Source organism: Colletotrichum jinshuiense, chromosome 5 (genome assembly GCF_051148585.1).
Source record: "Colletotrichum jinshuiense chromosome 5, complete sequence".
Lineage (NCBI taxonomy): Eukaryota > Fungi > Ascomycota > Sordariomycetes > Glomerellales > Glomerellaceae > Colletotrichum > Colletotrichum jinshuiense.
Window position 1 is genome coordinate 2,914,620 of NC_139312.1, and position 18,919 is coordinate 2,933,538.

At 55.3% G+C, this 18,919-nt stretch overlaps 7 protein-coding genes across 7 annotated transcripts; 4 read left to right on the top strand and 3 right to left on the bottom strand.

Moving 5' to 3' along the window:
• Window positions 1–276: 276 nt before the first annotated feature.
• On the top strand, window positions 277–1,239 carry EsH8_V_000721 (uncharacterized protein; the record flags this gene model as incomplete). The annotated part of the gene is made up of 1 exon (XM_083273237.1): window positions 277–1,239. One exon carries the CDS (start codon window positions 277–279, stop codon window positions 1,237–1,239), a length of 963 nt encoding a protein of 320 aa, XP_083125952.1.
• Window positions 1,240–2,133: 894 nt separating this feature from the next.
• EsH8_V_000722 (uncharacterized protein) lies at window positions 2,134–3,733 on the bottom strand (the record flags this gene model as incomplete). Its single annotated transcript, XM_083273238.1, has 4 exons — window positions 2,134–2,151; window positions 2,332–2,956; window positions 3,019–3,394; window positions 3,523–3,733. The coding sequence occupies 4 exons, from the start codon at window positions 3,731–3,733 to the stop codon at window positions 2,134–2,136; spliced, it is 1,230 nt and encodes a 409-aa protein (XP_083125953.1).
• Window positions 3,734–6,645: 2,912 nt separating this feature from the next.
• EsH8_V_000723 (tryptophan synthase beta subunit-like PLP-dependent enzyme) lies at window positions 6,646–7,920 on the top strand (the record flags this gene model as incomplete). Its single annotated transcript, XM_083273239.1, has 2 exons — window positions 6,646–6,985; window positions 7,079–7,920. The coding sequence occupies 2 exons, from the start codon at window positions 6,646–6,648 to the stop codon at window positions 7,918–7,920; spliced, it is 1,182 nt and encodes a 393-aa protein (XP_083125954.1).
• A 1,027-nt stretch (window positions 7,921–8,947) lies between these two features.
• On the top strand, window positions 8,948–10,075 carry EsH8_V_000724 (2-nitropropane dioxygenase; the record flags this gene model as incomplete). Its single annotated transcript, XM_083273240.1, has 2 exons — window positions 8,948–9,071; window positions 9,138–10,075. The coding sequence occupies 2 exons, from the start codon at window positions 8,948–8,950 to the stop codon at window positions 10,073–10,075; spliced, it is 1,062 nt and encodes a 353-aa protein (XP_083125955.1).
• A 372-nt stretch (window positions 10,076–10,447) lies between these two features.
• Window positions 10,448–11,941, bottom strand: EsH8_V_000725 (tRNA (uracil) methyltransferase; the record flags this gene model as incomplete). The annotated part of the gene is made up of 1 exon (XM_083273241.1): window positions 10,448–11,941. The coding sequence occupies one exon, from the start codon at window positions 11,939–11,941 to the stop codon at window positions 10,448–10,450; it is 1,494 nt and encodes a 497-aa protein (XP_083125956.1).
• A 507-nt stretch (window positions 11,942–12,448) lies between these two features.
• EsH8_V_000726 (ADIP-domain containing protein) lies at window positions 12,449–14,998 on the top strand (the record flags this gene model as incomplete). Its single annotated transcript, XM_083273242.1, has 2 exons — window positions 12,449–12,631; window positions 12,713–14,998. 2 exons carry the CDS (start codon window positions 12,449–12,451, stop codon window positions 14,996–14,998), a joined length of 2,469 nt encoding a protein of 822 aa, XP_083125957.1.
• Window positions 14,999–15,774: 776 nt separating this feature from the next.
• EsH8_V_000727 (uncharacterized protein) lies at window positions 15,775–18,332 on the bottom strand (the record flags this gene model as incomplete). Its single annotated transcript, XM_083273243.1, has 5 exons — window positions 15,775–16,662; window positions 16,748–17,321; window positions 17,407–17,522; window positions 17,580–17,702; window positions 17,817–18,332. The coding sequence occupies 5 exons, from the start codon at window positions 18,330–18,332 to the stop codon at window positions 15,775–15,777; spliced, it is 2,217 nt and encodes a 738-aa protein (XP_083125958.1).
• Window positions 18,333–18,919: the final 587 nt, after the last annotated feature.

The following is an 18,919-nucleotide window of genomic DNA, read 5'->3' on the forward strand; positions in this document are numbered from 1 at the left end:
ATCCAACAAGTTTTCTTAAACGGCTCGGAGAATACAGGTGACATCACCAAGATAGTCCTTCGGGCTCATGTGCTACTATCCGTAAGATTTAGTCACTACAAAAGTACCATGGCAGTCCAGCCTCCCCAATGTTGCAATCATATCAGTCTCGCTCTCTATCCCCTATCCTAAACGAGATTCTGGTAGGTCTTCCAAATATCTTCAAACTTTGGGAGTCAAAGATTCAGAATTTTATGCCAACTTTTTCATCTTTCACCTTTCTCCTCCAAAATCATCATGAAAACGGGATATCTCGCCATCTTTGCTCTCGCTGCCTCAGCTGTAGGCCAACAAGAGGGAACAATCTCACCATGCAACGCCCTATCCTGCATCAACCCTGAAAGTCAAGGCGTTTGCGCAATAAGCAACTCTCCACGTGTTGTCGGCGTGGGAATGGCTCCTGATGCTGTCAACGTCTCCTCCTCTAGTCTGTCATTTACACTCGTCGATGGCAGCCCCGACGGCATCCTTGCGTCTGAGCCGGGGTACGAATTCTCAACACAGACGCTATATGTCGGCGTACCCTCCGAATTGGAGACGGGCAATCAGGCCACAGGCTGTGCCCTAATGATGCAATACCAGGCACAGACATTCAATGCGACTGAGGCGCGGAACACGACCTCTTGCGAGAGCACTCTTCCAGACAGCTGCCGGGAGAATCTCGCCGATGTGGTCCGCCAGTTCGAGTACCCGGCGGGCGGCGGCCAGAACAGCACGGCCAACTCATCACTGTCACGATGCGAGTCTCTGACGCAGTTTGTAAACGCCAACATCCGCCGCCAGCTCTCCTTTTGCGGATTCTACTCCGGCTTCGTCAATGTCACAGGGGGGACTATACTTGGACCCGACCTGTCTTCCGCCCCGGTCCAACTCCAGAATGATGGGTGCCAGCCCGTCATACCCCAGGAGTACGAGCTCCACCAGGTAGCTGAGATGCGGCAGATTCTTCCTACTGGCGGAAACGGCCAAGAGCCCGCGGGCGGGCGCTCGGGAGTCACTCCCGTGCTAAGCGTGCTCTACGACGCCGACGGTGAGGACCCAGATGTACAACTGGTCTGCCTGAGAAACTACGCCTCGGATGGAGAGGAAATGCCCGACACCCTGAACAAAGATGAAGAGAGTAGTGCCGTGACTACGGCACCGCAGATGGCGGGCGCTGCTATTGCAGGTCTATTGGGCCTTGCGACGTTCATGATCTAGTTTGGCGTGGTACGATTCCAACATTGTAAACATTAACTACAACAAACCTTTATACTATTGTGTTGTTAAGATCAACTATAAGTACCTAGGTATGATCTACATTAAGATATGAAGGAAACCAAGTAATAGCCGCAAATTTTCAAAAAAGCCGTAACTAGTGATAACGATCTTGTTGCGGGCATATCCAAAAGGCCCAGTTCGGAAACAGCCCGAACACGACCCCAAACCGCATCCAGTATGTCTCTTTCCATTCTTAAACTGGGCGGTTGCTGCTTTGGCCTGAAAATGTATGAGCTAGTGGGAATTCTTGACCGTTAACTTTTACGCCAAGGCATTTACCCGATATCAAAGGAGCAAACTCAGACAGCATTGCAGGCTTGCAGCCGTTTTGACAGCATTTTACGTTTTGCTCTTACGACCAGGCCTGGTGAGGGCATGTTTGAGGCCGGACACTGCAGAACCATGCTCGACATGGACAGAACCCCCCCCCAAAGAGCAACCAACCTGCATTACAAGACGTCAACACGAGCTCCCACCACCAGCTAACTCCGTTAGTGACGCGACTCCACCTAACGTTCGGCCATACAAAGCGTGCATGGCAACAAGAAAAGCAAATAGAGAATGAAAATAGAGTGAGAAGAATAAGGCGCATGCTTGCGTTCTTGCTTAATTTCATGCGAGCACAGTGGACGTTTCAGTTGACAAGCACCACGACTTCGACTTCCACAATGTGAAAAAACAATTGCAGAGAGTATTGCCGTGCAATTACAAGAGACCCTTAAACACCCTCGCGTAATAGCAAGCATTTCGAGTCTCACATATATCAATTGTATCGCAAACCAAGTGCATTGGGTGGTTATTCAGAAGGCTCGCGTATTCAAAGTTCGTAAGTTATTAAATGGCCTGAGCCGTCTAGTAGTGAATTATGTACAAATTTCATGAGGCAACCTTTTGTGCAAGTTGAGACTCTCAAATGATGCGAGTCAAATCCCATCCGCTTGCTATCCCCCTTGAGCAGGCAATCATAATACTGCCCAAGGCAAGACATGTTCCAGACCATATCCAAGCGCTAGAGTATCCGACTGAACGCACAAAAGCGCCACCAATCGGGGAACCAAGCAGGAGAGCAATAGACATGACTGAGTAGGCCATACCGAGTCTGGTGCCAATATAAGCACGGTTCGCTGTCAGCCGCCCAAAGGTTGTCGGTTGCAGGGAGAAGAAGCTTCCGCTGCTAAACCCGTAGAAGATGACAACCATAACCAAACCGGCTGTGTTTCTAACCGTCATGAGGAAGTACGCCGCGATTGATTGGATAAGCACAGCGAATACAAGCATATTCATCCCTCCAACCTGCTGCGCGAACAGATTTGGGATAATACGGCCAAAGATAGACGAGCCGTTCATGAGTGAAAGCAGATACGTAGCGACCTGCGGGCTTGCGATGCTGTTGTCCAGCGTATAGTCTTGGATGTAGACGAATGGGGTATAGATTCCCAAGAAGACGAGGCAGCAGGCGCCGACGAAGATCAAATACTTGGGGTCTCGGAAAGCAGATCGGTCGATCCACGCCCGCCTCTGTGGCGAAGCTTTGGGAGTGTGTATGCATGCGACGGACACACCCAGAGTTATTAACACGAGTAGCGAGATGGCGCGTATGGTCCAGCCAAAGCCGATTATGGGTCGAAGCGATCTGAACATGATCGGATATATCAAGCTGTAAAGGAAGAATTAGACCCGACGTGCTCAACGATACCAGAATCTAGATTTTTGACTTACCCGCCAACGCCACTTCCCGCTGCGGCGATGCCATTGGCCACGGGGAGCTTTGTAGACCACCACAAAGATAGAATTGCAACTCCCAAAACGGCCAGGCAGCCCATTCCGACACCAACGCAGAGGCCTTCAGCAAGGAGCAGCTGCCAGAGGTTGGTGCTAAAGCTCTGGGCGACTGTTCCGAGGACAATCAGTGTGGGCCCGGCCCAGATGAGTTGGCGCGCATAACCCAAGTCGAAGATGGGACCTGCAAAGCAACCCAGGAAGACCATCAAGAAACTCTGTAGAGAGCCGACCGAGGAAATCGCGAAGGGGCTGTAATCCTTGAGCAATTCATCTTCGTAGTAAGCCTGGAAGCTTCCGAAACTCGCGACGAGGCCTAGAACATTATCTGTTAGACCTGTATCCACTGCTTTGTTTGTCTTCTGGTCATTCGTAGGCTGCGGTATGTTCGAACCGACCTCACCTTGAACCTCGTTCGACTGAGTGGATGGAATCAAGACTTACCCCATGTATTAAAGTATATGAAAAACGAGCCAAGAACCTGGAGCCACGCTTTCAAGCCACCATCTGGGGGATCTGATGGCTTAGAAGAAGGGCTATCTTTTGTTGATTGGTCGTCTGTGATATTTCCATCGTCACTGCTGGATGGGAATGATCGATCATCAAGTTCAAGGTCATGCTCAGCATCCTTTTCCTTGCGAGACGAATACTCCATACTTTAGTCGGAATAGAATAATATGCTGCACCAAATTCGGTTGGTGCAATGCCTGATATGGTATATCGTGTTCTCTCGAGTTAATCGGGTGGGATTCGTGATTTGGTATCAAAAGCGGCCGAACAGAAAAGAACGTATTCGTTGTTTAATGCAGCAAAAAGAAGTACAATCGCAGGTCTCAGATGTGAGTTGGCAGAGCGTCACAAGCAGGCGTCTCGAACAAAATGAAGCATCTACTAAGAAGCAAGAGAACGCAGGGAGAAATCTAGTATTAACGTGATTGAAATCTACCTTATCCCATCTTCTGGTTGTGGGTAATCCAAACCTCCTTCAGTCGCAGAGGCCAGTCTGCTACAGTCCCACTGTTATCAAAGGTATGGAAAACGGGACAGAACACAAACAAAGCCTCTGCGATAGGTGTATTTAGGTGTGAAGAATAATCAGACGGACAGAGCCCATCGGAGCTCCGTCTCCGACGCTTCAGCGCGGTTATGCGACTGATGTGCGACGAAGGCACGGATGTGCCTGACACAGAGTCCACCATGTGCATGCTCAATAAGGCAATTCCATTCGCGTTTCAGGCCGGCAGCCCTCAGGTGGAGGTGGCGATGGAGGAAACATTACACCGTAAAGTCCTCTAAAGTGCCATTGGAATGAGGCATTCGATCGATGTCAAAGTTTGGAATAACGAAGTGGTTGAGGTATTTCGGCTAGATCTAATGATTGCCTTGTGCCGTGAATGAGGATCTTGGCCTTTTGACCCCTTTCTGTATGGTTTTGTGCATCAACAGAAATCTGAACAAAGCTTTTTCTTCACGTTTCCATTCGTCTGATGGCAAGTTTCTCTATTACTGGGCTATTCCCTTCCTCACTCATAACACGATACCGGGACCCTGCATACCAAGGTATCCAAAAACTGGAGACTTTCTATCTTGCCAGGGTTCCTTGGGTATGATTACGGATCAACCCGCGGAAGATCTCTGTTTGATGACGTCCAACCCTGTCTGGTTCGCCCTCCATTCCTGCCGTTGACTCTGCTGCAGCACCGAAACGTGGAGATCTCGGGCGCCGGGTTGAGGCGCGCGGCACGATGATCTGCCCCAGGTCGCGACTTTCGGCAGAACCGGATTAAAGTTTGCACATTTTCTGCAGTCAGAAACAGACTGACAGGCTATCATAACTGCTGTCATATATATCTTTGCTCTCCCGACGGCAAACCGGTCGATCTCCTCTTGGTTGATTCTGACGAAAAGGCCCCTCCTGATAAACTACAGTGCCACAAAAATATAGTAGGGTAGCGATTTACTCTAAACCAGAGCCCACCATAAGTTTCTCCGTTTGGACTGTTCCCGTTAAGGGCTAAAACAGCGCGGGGCACATACTGACTACAGAATCATCTGTTATTTGGCTGCTTTGATCTAACGAGCAGGGCAGCGTGTTGCATACCATAAATAGATGAGGCCGTTGGGCTTTATTAAGGCGGATCGAATTGTTCGCTTTGAAACCTGGGCGGCACTGGCGGCTTACGTCGATTGGTGACGTCTCTTGAGGTTTCGGGAAGGGATGAGAAACACGTCTACCCTCGCCCTCTTTCCCAATTCCGACGACAGTCGAGTCGCCGCTCCTACCGGGAACTTCGATGCCCGTCCCGAGTTTGCGCAGTGCGAGAAATCTGTCGGAGGCTTGGCGACCAGCTCGGTGAACAGATGAAAAATGACCAAGTCCAGTAGTTCGCCAGAGACGGGTCATGGTAAGTTGTCAGCAGGCGAATTGTTGCTACACATTCGGATCATGGTTGGTTCTGGTCTGATGAATTTGACACTCACATGACAACAGCCTTGGTAGACCGTCATAGAATGGTGCACTTTAATAATGCAAGCCAACCCTGGCTATCAAGATCCTGTTGGCGAAACCCGAAGAGGCCGCTTACCAATTTTCTTGAGACACGCTGTCCCCGGATGTCTCTTTAACTCTACTGATCCGAGGAGTTCCACCGGTTCCGACCGTGTGACAGTATTTGAAGGTGGCGCAACTTACCAGAGAATATATTGGCGAGAGAGAATATACCAGGCACATGTCACGCTGCAGATGGACGACCAAGATGTTCTTCAGACATCATCCTGGACCATGTTTTTTTAGTCTGGATACAATAGTCGACTTATCTGATTCCTGTCGTAAGGCCATTTCGATTGCTGATCTTCTTCCCACAAGGTGCTTCGCTCATCCGGTGCTGAATAGTCAATTGAAACCCATGTGACTATTGACTTAACGAAGCGATGATCCTACGATACGTGTTGTTAGAAACCTATGCGCCCGAACTGACGATCGTTGCACAGTTTTGTGTTGAATTCTTTTTTATATATATAATCTTTTATAGTTTTTTCGCTCCTATCAGGTATTGTTGAATCGCGATTTAAGAATAGTCTTGGTGAAGACAAGACGTTTTTATCTTTGTGGAACGCATAATTACGGAACATTTGTGCTGGCCTTGCATATTATATGTGTTGCTGTATGGAGTTCGGTAGAAGTAGATGAGCTTTTGCTTTGAACCACGTATTGATAGTACGTGGTTTTGTTGTTTAACCCCAATTTTCGGGCGGCGGCACCTTCGGGAACAAAACCGTGAGTCAACGACAATGCGGGGTTGTCCCGCCCGGAGGGCGTGAGGCAACCATACTAGTTTCCCGATCCCGGCATCGGCACTCTTTCCTGCCCCGCTTACTACCACGTCTCAATCTCACCTTCGCTGATAAGACCTCAAAAGTTTTCACAAGCAACCCGGTGAATTCTGTCCCATAAACACAGCTGAGAACAGCTCAAAACAGGTTCATAAAAGCTTCTGCGTCTTATCCCGCCCAGTTGCCGCGGAATACCTCGCGCCCAAGCCAAGACTCACAAACCATCCACTGAACATGGCCGACCTCTCAACTTGCCTGCCCTTGACCCGGGCATCGGTAGTCGAGGCCCACAAGCTCGTCAAGCCGCACGTCCACTACACTCCCGTCCTCACCAACAAGACACTCACGGCACTTGCGTCGACGCCCCGGAGCCCGGAAGAGCTGAAGGGCACCAAGTGGGACGGACGGACGCCGGCAAACCCCACGCTTCGGCTATGGTTCAAGTGCGAGAATCTGCAGCGCATTGGTGCCTTCAAGGTCCGCGGCGCGTTTCACGCTGTCGAGAGGTTGAAGCAGGAGCCGGGGTGGCTTGAGGGTGGCGGAAGAGAGAAAGGTGTCGTAACGCATAGCTCAGGTATGGCGATGTTCTTCTCCTTAATTCAGGACATGGCAAGGGAAAGAGGTCAATCAGATTTGGAAAATATATGTTTCTGACATGGGCTTCAAGGAAACCACGCCCAAGCCCTCGCCCTCGCAGCCAGGGAAAGCGGCATTCCCGCGCACATCGTCATGCCAGACATCTCCCCGCCCAACAAGATCGCTGCCACGCGTGGCTACGGTGCCAACGTCGTCTTCAGCGGAAGCACAAGCGTTGAGCGTGAGGCTGTCGCCAATCGCATCATTTCTGAGACGGGAGCCCGCCTTGTCCCACCCTATGACCACCCGGACATCATGCTGGGGCAGGGCACCATGGGCCTCGAACTACAGGAGCAGGTGCGCGACCTCATAGCCGCGGGTCACTCTGCGGAGAACCCAACATTCAACTCGACCGGTCTGCCTTCGTCCGATGGTACGTCCGGGACCAAGGGCCTGGATGCCATCATGACTCCCTGCGGAGGTGGCGGCATGCTCTCAGGTGTAGCGCTCAGCTGTGAGGGTACCGGGATAAGAGTCTTTGGCTCGGAGCCCGAGTTCCAGGGCGCGGATGACTGCAAACGTGGATTCGAGGCCGGGAAGAGGATAGAGACCGTCAAGACACTGACAATCGCCGACGGCCTGAGAACACCCGTTGGCAAACACCCATGGGGCGTCATCTACGAACGCCGCCTCGTAGAGAACATGTTCAGCGTGTCTGAGGATGAGATCAAGGCCGCCGCCAAGCTGGTGTTTGAGCGGTTCAAGCTGGTTGTAGAGCCTAGCGGTGCTGTCCCGCTTGCGGTGGCGCTGTTCAACGAGGACTTTAGAGCCATGGTGGAAAAGGAGGCTGGAGAGAAGGGGTGGGATTTGGGGCTGGTATTTAGTGGTGGTAATGTTGCTATTGAAGGGCTTGTGAAGTTGTTTGCTACTTAAGAATTTGTTTTGCGACTTACATATACAAGATACAGGATTATAGAGTTTGTTTTTAGACATCCTACGACCAGATTAAGACCGGTATGGTAGTTTGGGTAGATCTAATAGACACTTACGGCTCAATCGCAAAAGACGAAGAGGAGTACCATTCAAGGCAACCCTTATTCTTCTCCCCTGAAAATGTCCCGACCCCTGTTTGGGAAGATCCCATTATTCACCGAAGTTCCTCTGTTGGAGACACATACGCTGTCTTGGCGGATGCTCTGCTCGGACTAGTCGCCGGGAGTGAAATATGTCGCCCATTGGATTGTCGAGCCATCGTGTTTGACTATGACATGAGGTTACTGTCTGGGGTCTTCCCTGCTGGCCTGATGAAAGCCAAATGGGTTGAGGTCATACGGATGAGTACACACATACACAGCCTATTTGAACTTTTCCCGGTTGACGTACTTGGTGGATCGTGAGGATACCTTCGCCTACGCCCACCGGCTTGAAGCTGCCTGGAAGTATATTGCTTGACATATAGACTCCGCCAATCATCCTTGGTAGTTATCTGGCCTGTAGATCATACTAGGCTTTGACCCACGCTCGGGCAGTCTTTACTTCCGATGTGCGGAATAGTGGGGACACCGCCGCCATTCAGGGGCCCGGCGGCTGCAGCAAGCGGTTCGGCCCCGCACCTCCGCGGAGTTGCTTGAACCAGTACCCACAAGTACCCGAGGTTTTGCTGACGGGAAGAAGAGGGAGTGGGCGGATTCAACGATGATTATCGTGGGGCCGGAGCCACGGCGATCTTCCAGGCTGACGTTGCGTCAGCGGGAGCAGGGGCCATGTCTGATGTCTTACCAATCCCACCCATCTTTCGCACTCACTTTCGATTTTTTTGGATTCACCTCAAACGAGAAAGACTATTTAGTCCCCTGCTCCATTGGCACCGAGATCTCGAACAGCATTGTCTCACCGAAAAACAAAAAAGTCAAGACATTGGAAAAGCAGCAAGACGAAGAAGAGGAAGAAAAAAGCAACAATGGCACTCTCGAGGCTGGTTTCCTGGTTTCCCCACGTCAAGGCGCCCGTCATCATCAATGCGCCGATGCTCGGCTCCGCCGGCGCCGCCATGGCAACCGAAGTCCACAAGGCTGGCGGTTTTGGTGAGAGCTCTCCCTTCAGGGCGGCAGAAACAATTGTCTCTGGCCAAAACTGACAAATAATTCGAGGTTTCATCGCCGCGGGCTTCGACTTCTCCGACTCATCGTCCCAGCTCATAGACCTAGACAAGGCGCTGACCCAGGCCCGCGCCCTCCTCTCGTCCGCCGACAATGGCCTCCCGCTGGGAGTCGGCTTCATCACATCGCACGAGACGGCCTCCCAATTCACCGCCAACGTCCTGCCAATCCTCCTCCGCCACCGTGTCGCGGCGGCCTGGCTTTTTGCCCCGCACTCGGAGATCAAGCCCCACAGCAAGATCATCCCCGCCCTCCGCGAGAAGGGGACGAAGGTGTTCGTCCAGGTCGGCAACGTCGCCGCTGCAAGGGAGGCAGCGACGGACGGCGCCGACGTCATTGTCGCGCAGGGCGTCGATGCGGGAGGACACCAGTTCTCGCGCGGCTGCGGCGTGGTTGCCCTCGTGCCTGAGATCAAGGCGATGCTGGCTGCTGAATTCCCTGACCGCGAAGTCGTGGTCGTGGCGGCGGGAGGCATCGTGGAGGGAAGCGGCGTCGCGGCCGCGTTGGCGCTTGGCGCCGAGGGCGTGGTCATGGGCACGCGGTTCGTTGCCACCAAGGAGGCCGGAAGCGCGCAGCTGCACAAGGAGATTATCGTGCGCACGCGGGACGGCGGCGTAAGTACGTGGAAGTCTGAATTCCACGACAAGCTCGTGGACAACAAGCTGTGGAAGCCCGGATATGATGGGCGGGCGATCGTGGGGGATATCCACCGCGAGTACCATGCACTTGGGGGCAGCACGGCGACGGTCGCGGAGAGCCGGGAGAGGTTGCGGACAGGGTGGAGCGAGGAGGAGGGAAAAAAGATGATCAGCAAGTGGGCAGGTGCCGGAGTTGGGCTCATCAATGAGATAAAGCCGGCTGGGGAAGTAGTTGTCGAAGTGAGGGAGGCAGCGAGGAAGAGAATCCAGGAGCTGGCCGGGTCGATTTGAACAACGGCCATGATGGCTGCAGCTCTGAACAGGAGTATTTGTCATGCCCAATCTTCATTTCTCCAATATTTAATGCAGACATTTGGGACACTCTACCTCGCTTCTGCTTTTTGGAACCTCCCAGGGGATGAGGCGCAAATTCGATGATGAAAAGGATGGCATTCTCAGAACCCCCTTGAGTTACTGGCGTGTCAAAATCACCAGCCAACCAGAATTGTTGGTAGAGCTATAATACGGGCTTTTGCTCACGTCTTGGGTGTCAGCTTCCTTATAATTGCTACTGGGAGGCGTCCTGAGCAAGAGCGAAATTGGTGGCGTAAATGGGTATCGTTGCTCTACGCCCAACACCTCAGTCTAGAAAGTCAGGACACTCTAGTGTCCCTTTTCAGTCTTGGTTAACTTTGCCGCACTCTCAAAGTATCCATCTGTGCCGCCGTATTTTGCCAAAACCCCATCTATATCCACCTCTTCGACATCCCGCGTTCGCTTCCGCCCCAGCACAGCCGTGTTCCGGGTGCTTGGGATGCGCAACATTTCTGTCTCCACGACCCAACCACAGTCCTCGGCAATCTGCGACGCCCAGTCGACGAGGGAAGAATACGTCGACTGTGACTTGGTCTTGTCACGCGGCGGCGGCGGGCGGTACTTCTGCCCGCCCAGCGCATGGCTGCAGCAGGGGATCATGATATAAGGGCTCTCCGAGAGAGTGGCCAGGATCGGCGTCCAGGGGGTCAGCTCGTCGGCATGGTTGGAGACGATGAACGTGCCCTTGGGGAAAGTACCGTTGTGCACCTTTGTCAAGTCCATGACGGGCTCGTCTCCGTCAGCGTACGACGGTCTGGAGACAAGGTCAGGGAGAAGGACCAGCGCCTGGAGAGAGTCTTGCCCATCTTTGACGGAGTTGTACTTTGTCCATGATTTTCTCCCCCTAGCATCGAACCCCCAGCCAGAATAGCCCTCTTGAATCAGTATATAGACTAACAAGCCGTTGCCGCAGCCGATGTCCACGAACCCGGGGAATGGCTGGTCTTTGTACATCTCTGCCCACAACTCGATCAGAAAGGCAGCAATGCCCAAGTCTTCGAAGACATGCTTTGAAGGGTCCGTCGTCTCAGCCCAAGTCTCGACCAGGTCCTTGGCGTACTTGAGCTTGAGCTCAGCGTAACGGTTCTGGAACTGCGCTTGCGGGATCACGACGTCATGGTGCACTCGCTTAGTGTAACCGCGAACGCGTCCCTGGCCATGCTTGTACAGCACTGAGAGCAGCATACGGGCGGTCCGCACCAGCTTCTCAACGGCGAAGTCGGCCTCGTCGAAGAACAAGTAGTGGATAGAGACGGAGCCCACGGCGCGCGCAGCGTCCCACTCGTGAAGATGCGCGACACCCCGGACCTTGGGGTGGTAGAAAGGGAGGGCGTCGGGCGAGGACGCGTGGGGAAGATAAACGACCAGGGACCTGGTCTTTGTGGAATCCGGGGTGCAGGATGCGAAGACGCATGTCTGGTCCAGGGGGTCGTCCCGGCGAGTGTTGCGGGGGATCAGCCTGCGCACAAAGACGCGGTCGTTGTGGAAATCCTTGAAGGCAACGGGGACGGGCTGCTGCACAGCTTGTGCGGCGCCCTCCTCGGCATCAGAAGTGGGGGGAGGGGGAGGTGTCCAGGCTGGGTCGGAGTCATGGAGGATATCTGCGCGGAAGAGCCATGACGAGTTGATGTTTGGGTTCTTGATCAGGTTCATCATAACATCCTCGAAGATGTCGGGCCCAAAGTCGCATTCCTGCTGGAACAAGGGATGCCATATTTCGCCCGAAACATCGTGGACCAAAGGCTCTGTTGATTGCCCAAGTGCCGTCGGGTCGAAGGCCATGGCGAGGCGGGGTTGTTTTTGTTTTCCAGGCTGCGGGCTGAGAAGAAGGAATATGTAATGAGACTTTTCAGTGAGATCGATGTGCGCAATTATGACTCGGGCAGATATGGCATGAATTGTAAGAAGCGCGCTAGGCGGGTCTCGGTTAGCCCCACATGGTTGAGCCAGGCCCCTTGCAACGCTGGTGCGTTGGCTAGTTTTTGTTTACTTTGCGAGGTGGGGGGTGACATGGCAACGAGCCAAAATACACAGCTGGTTCCATCCGAAAACTCGCCCTTGCAGACCACGCAGAAAAGGGTGCTGGTCCGTCCTGCATAAGCTCCGAAAGCTGGCATACACCAAGGCAATCGCTCCTCATTGATGACACATTCTGCATTATTTTGACCTTCAATTAAAGCTTCCGAACAATTTCAACCACGGCTCTCCTCCGCATATGTTGACCAGCACGAGAGAAACCAACAAGCACATCCGCAGTGGTCGTCTCACCGCGTAGACACGTCCACCAAGATGGCGGACAACGAGAACCTGCGTACAGCATCTCTGTACATCAACAACCAACTGCTCTCAAGAGGGCTTGTCTGCGATGGCCAGACAATTAACTTCGCCGACCCGGAGGACAATCCGGGCGGTACGGAGGCCACCATGGGCAGGATCATGAGCATCGTCAATGACCTGATCTTGCGCCGAGACGTGCGTGTGCCCTTGTTCCCTTGAAAAATATCCTTTGAAGAAGAAACCATCATACTGAGACGATGTTGTCCCCCCCTGAAGCGCGATGCCGAGCACCGCGAGAACCTCTCCACGACCCTACGCACCGTCCGCGCCGAGAACCTTCGATACACGAACGATATCGCGCGCCTCTCGGAAAAGCATACCGAAGCACAGCGTAAGCTCGACATCAGCGAGGCCACCGAGAACACTCTTCGCAACCAGCTGAAATCGGCCGATGCTTCTGTCCGCGGACTCAAGGAAGAGGTGGCCCGCGCCAAGACCATGGTTGCCCAGACGCGTGCCTCTTGCGCGACGGAGGTCCGACGTCGCGACCGCCAGATCGACGGTCTCAAGAAACAACTTGGTGATGCTGGCCGTCCCCGCGGCGCAGCGAAGAGCTCTGCGGTGACCGTGATCAGCGTCGTCGCTGGCGAGGGCGAGCAGAAGGTGTCACCAAGGCGCGCGGGCAAGAATGCAGCGAGCACTGATGATTCCAACTACGACTTGCGAAGCGAGACGAACGAGTTCTTGACGGACTTGGCACGGAACCTCAGCGATGAGAACGAGACCCTTCTGGGTCTGGTACGACGAACCACTAAACGCCTGCGGGAGATGAGCGGCTGTGACACCCGGACGAACCAAGGCGACGGGCACGCCGTGCCGCTGCCCACAGCAGAGGAGATGGCCTCGGAACTTGACGCTATCCTCGAACACCTACGCTCCATCCTGACGAACCCATCTTTTGCTCCCATTGAGGAAGTAGAGGTCCGCGAGGAGGAGATCGCCCGCCTGCGTGCCGGTTGGGTCAAGATGGAGAACCGTTGGCAAGAGGCCGTCCACCTCATCGACGGCTGGCGCCGACGCATGGTAGCGGATGGCAAATCAGTCAACATGGAGGAGCTCAAGATGGGTCTTCGTCTTAGCCCCGTGCGCGTCCGCGATGTTGAGGAGACGCAACAGGGCGGCATAGACATGCATGAACTTTCCTGCGTGCGGGAAGAATGTTCTGCCGACCTTGAAGAAGAGGGAGAAGAAGAGGAGGAGGAAGAGGACGAGGACGAGGAAGATGTGGCCATGCCCGAGTCTCCTTGCCCTGCCCCTCATCGAGTCGAGTCCCTCCACCTCGTTCCTGCACCAGGCCAGCACAATTACGTCGCTCCAGAAGAAGAATACGAGGGCGAGGAGGAGGTCCAGAGCGGCTACGAGTCCAGCATCTTTGAAGACGTCGACGCCGAAGAAATCGATGTCGAGGAGCCCAACGTCCAGATCCTTCAACAATCCGCAGCTTTCCTCAGCTCTCCCCCTCTCCCTCCCCCTCCTCAACTAAGCCCGCTCCGCGAAACATCCTCCGCTGCCAACCGCGACCCGAGACCGCACCGTGAGAAGCACGGAGAATTTACCACAACTTCTGAGGAAAAGCTCCGGACTATTCGCACCGTCGAGGCTTCCCCCAGGCCGTCACCGCACCTCGTTCAGCTCCCGCGGTCCCCGCAGAAGTCATCATCCTACCAGGTCGATGACCGCGCCCGCACGACCTCAGCGGCGTCCATTGCCTCCGACTCAACCCACAATGGTGCACCCCTCATAACGCCATCTGGAACCCCTCCACCTGAAATGAACCAAACACCAACAGCTCGGAGGCTTCACAAGGCACCATCACGCATGGCAATGGCCGCACCACCATCACCAGCAGTACCCGTGCCTAGGGAAGCTTCTTCTCCAGTCAAAGCCACCCGCTCAGTCTCTCGAGAAAGCCAGCAGAGCCAGACGAGCCAGGAGAGCAACGACACCGCGCAGGCCGCCAATACCAGCCAATCCAACGGGAGCAAAGTCGCGACACCGCACCGTACTCCCCTGCGCCGCGTTCCCTCACGCCTACCCCTCCCGCGTCCTTCGGACCCGCCACCACAGCAGAGCCCCTTGACAATGGCAACCATCGCAGCCAAGCTCGCCGCCTCGGAACGCGAAGCCGACGCGGCCCGCGTCCGCGCAAAGCTCAAGGCTGCGCGTGGCGGCGCGATTGGCAAGACGATCGCACCTCAACAACAGCAACCCATGCCTCAGCCCCCGCCGCCAGAGACCATCGTCGCCGTGCCGCCGGAGCCCCAGCAGCCAAACGGGTCACCTGCAAAGGCGGCAGCAGACCAAGACCTGGATCCCGTCAAGCGTGATCCCCCGCAGGACGAGGACCAACAAAGTCCGCTTCAGTTCCAGCCCACCAAGCGCAAGCGCGACAGGCGTATGAGCAAAGTGGCGTCGAGGAGGAGGAGCACGCTCAGCCCATGGGAGATGGAGAGTCTCATCTCGGGCAACGTGGCCGTGCCGCCCTCGCCGGCGCGGGGATAACTGCAATTCTTTTTCATATTTGAGCGACACGGGCTTTGAGAAACCTTTATTTTCTCCCTTCCTCACAAAATTACTATAATAGTTCCACTCTTTTTTTTTTCTTTGGGAGGAAACAGACTGTCTTTAAAGAAGGGGATATCCAACGGCGTTAGGAGAGAAAAGGAAGGCGGGAAAGCGACTGGGCTAAGGGTATTGCCGCGCGCACGTAGAGGTGGAAAGACAAGGGGAGGAGGAGCAAGGACCGAGCTGGGCTAGGAACGGGACGAATTGAAGAATGCGGCCCCGTTTATCGACGAAGGACTCCCACCCCCTTTTATTGTTTTGGCGTGTCAACGTCATCGTCAGCACCGCGATTTTCCTTCCACGGCAGCAGCAGCAGCAGCACAGAACGAGAATATCTTGCGTGTGCGTGTGCGCGTGTGTATGTGTGTGTGTTGTTTCTTTTTATTTAGTAGCGAAGAAAACCGGAACTACCTCCTTAATTGAAACTTTGTCTCGATCACCTCTATCCAACCAAACTCCTGACCAGCGGTGCTTCAACGTCTTGTCTGCGGGTGGATTCCATTCTCCATTCCATTCTAAGTAGGGGGCAAGTGATTTCATACGTATTCTCAAGGGAAGAAGAGGAAGAGGAAGAAGACAAAAGAGTGAAACCCAAAGACAAGGAAAGGCCCCTAAGAGGAAACAACAATAAAAATAAAAACGCCCAGCTCCGTCGCACCAAGTGCTGCAGCAAAAACGAACACCGCCAAAAACCCGCACCGTCGTTCATCGTCTCAGGTATCATTCAACGCCAACATGTCCGACATCATGGCCTCGACGGGCTCGACGGGCGCCAGCGGCTCGAGCGGCGCGGGGAACGCGGCCTCCCAGCTCCCGTAGACCACCTCGACGCCGTGGGCCCCGCAGAGGGCCCGGAGCTGGTCCATCGGCACGCCCGTCAGCGCGCGCTGGTACACCCGCCTCAGCCGGCCCAGCTTCGCGACGCGCTCGACGACGGCGCCGATGCGGCGCGGGTCGCAGAGCTCCGAGTGCAGCTCCAGGACCTCGAGGTTCGGGAACGACTCGAGGAAGGCGAAGAGCAGGTCGATCGGGTCGAGGCCGCGCAGCGCCGGGTCCCGGGTCAGCGCCTCGTGCGACTCGAAGTCGAAGTTGAAGAAGCCGAAGGTGCGGACCGACTCGGCGCCCCGGAGCCAGTCCAGCGCGCCGGGGAAGAACTGGCCCGGCTCCTGGCGCCAGCAGAGGCCCAGCTCCCTCAGCCGGCCGGACCGGATCGCGGGCTCGAGGAGGACGGTCGCGAGGTCGACGCTCAGGGGCAGCTTGGGCATCCACAGCCTCTCCAGGTTCGGGTACGTCACGAGGGACTCGGCGGCCTCGTAGCCCGAGTAGTCCAGGGGCAGCTGCTGCGGGAGCCAGTCGCCGTGGTTGCCCTGGTGCGCGGCGCGGGCGTCGAGGATGCGGAAGGACGAGGGGTGGAGGGGGGGGAAGTGGCGCTTGTCGCCCATTGATAGCGCGCCGCAGGCCTTGCCTAGCTTGACGACCTGCAGGTGCTTCCAGAGGTCCCAGCAGTCGTCCGGGGGCGCGAGGGAGTCGACGCCGGTGAAGAAGCCGAAGTTGTCCATGTAGAGCTGCTCCAGGTTCGGGGTGGCTCTAGCGAGGACAAACTGCAAGGATCCGGTGTTAGCCCAGCTCTAGCTCGCCGAGGGCGACGCACGCCCCCCGTCTCCTTCGTGGGGGGTCAAGACTTACAGGGTCGATCCGGCGCTCCGGTGTCAGTTGGTTCAACGTTGAGTTGAGCGGGCCGGTAAGCTGAAGCACCTTGAGGCGGGGCAGCTCCGGCCAGTTCAGGTCGTTCAGGTACATGCTGACGAGGGATATGCTCTCAATGTTCTCCCGGGCACGTTCGACAAACTGTCTGACAAATGGCTGGGCACCGCCCCGGCCGCGATACTCCGGCCTGGTGATTTCGTGGAAACTCAGCCGCAAGTGGGCGAGGCCCTGGAAGAAGGCCGGCTTCGGCGGCAATTTGAACCCCCAATCTCCTTCGAGGTTGCGCTTGATGAAGCCTATTTCTAAGCGGTTCGTCATGAGTGGGTTCGTGGTTTGAATAAGCGACAGCCACTTGCTCTCGCTCAGCTGGAAGGTGTGTGCGTTTGGAATGACGAGGCTGCGGGCGCCCCCGCCGGTCCGCTTTCTCAGCGTCTTCAGGAACGAGACTTTTGGCGGCTTCTGGGGATTTAGCGTGGGGAAATGGACTTCCCTCCAGATGAAGGGGTGGGTGTCTAGGAATTGGTCCCATCGTTTGCAGACACCTGATACTCGGCTGGGCAGTGGTGTCAGTAAGCAAGTTGGAAATGAATAAGCACCTGGCAAGGTAAGGTGGCTAGGCAAGTCGAGGAAGAACCCACCATAACTCGTAAAATTCGAAATAGGAAAATATTTTTTCAATCAGCTCAATTGGCAGATCAACCGGGTCCCTCCGACAAAAATGCTTGTGCAGCGGTTCCCGGATCTTGCGCAGTTGCTTGGGGCACGCCCGTCAGCTTGGAGTCCAACGACAATCTCAACTCGGACAGCATACCTCGTACTTGGGCGTCCCGACGAGCCCCTCCTTCTGCCCAACCTCCACGCCGGCACTCCACGCCGCCCACGCCAACTCAGGCTTCTTCTCCAGCCTGTAAATCTTCCCCAACCTCATGTACCCCTGGTTGCTAGTCAGCCAGACTTGCCTTTTTTTTAAGAGAAGAGGGGGAAGGGGGGGTTGGAGGAGTGCAATGATGAAGGGTGTGAATACAAACAAAACCAAATGGGATCATACCTCCAGCCTCCGCGGCGCAATCTCTAGCAACCATTCCGAGTCCCGGCGCGCCATATCCAGCTTTCCCATCTTCTCAAAGCACGCAGCCCGGTAGTCGAGCGCCTGAACGTGGCCCTCGCGGTGGCACCGCCCCCACGTCTTCTCGGCGCCGCATTTGCACTCCTTGGTCGCCTCCGCGTAGACGCTGCCCCTCTCGCGGCGGTGCCGGGCCGCGGCTTGACCAAAGTCGCGGCAGGTGCACCTCTCCCGCCGCCGGCGCTGCTGGTGCTCAGCACCCGCACCTCCACCACCTCCGCCCCCGACCCCTTGGCCACCTCCAGAACCACGACTAGCGGGACCTGCTGGGCCAGAGGCTGGTGCTGCAGCTCCTGCGGGAGATGAACAGGGGCAGTTCCCGGCGACGAGGGTGAAGTGCTCGAGGGCGACGCGGAAGCGCTGGTCCGCGTAGGCTGCGCGGCCCTTCTCGATTGACGCCTCCGCCGAGCGGACGCGAGGGAGCTGTCCAGGCGGCGCCATGCCTTTTTGATGATGTGAATGTAAAAGGTTGAGGTCTGGGCGAAGGGATCCATTGAGACGACTGGTCAGTTTTGATGACAAAATTGTAATGGCAGGGGGGGGGAGGGGTAGTAGGGTTATTTTTTTTCGGGTTGCAAAATTGAGCAAAATAAAATCAGAGTCTAATTGTAGAAGACCAAAGCTTCTGGCTATGATGTTTGTCCCTGGGGGGATCACGTAGTGTTGTTGGCGATATCTGACACTCACTGGGTAAAGAGAACTGAATGAGGCAATTGCTCGTCTGATGAGAACAAAAAACGGGGAGAGAGGGAAAGCCAGCTAGTGCGGGGAAGCAGAGAAGGTGAGCATCTCGTCCCTTGGGCTAGTCGTTCTTGCAGATAAATGAAGTCTTAATGAGAAAACTGGCTCATTAGCGAGCGGACGATTCGACGATGGCTGGCCGTGGTGGAGGTCGAGATCTCCGAGGTTCGAAAGTGAGGTTACGGGACGAGGGCGCGACGCGACGCGACCGGATGTCCTCCGTAATGGGACCCACTGTGGCCCGTGGAGGGCTGGCCACCGGGACTTGCCGCCGGAAGGGTCCCCTG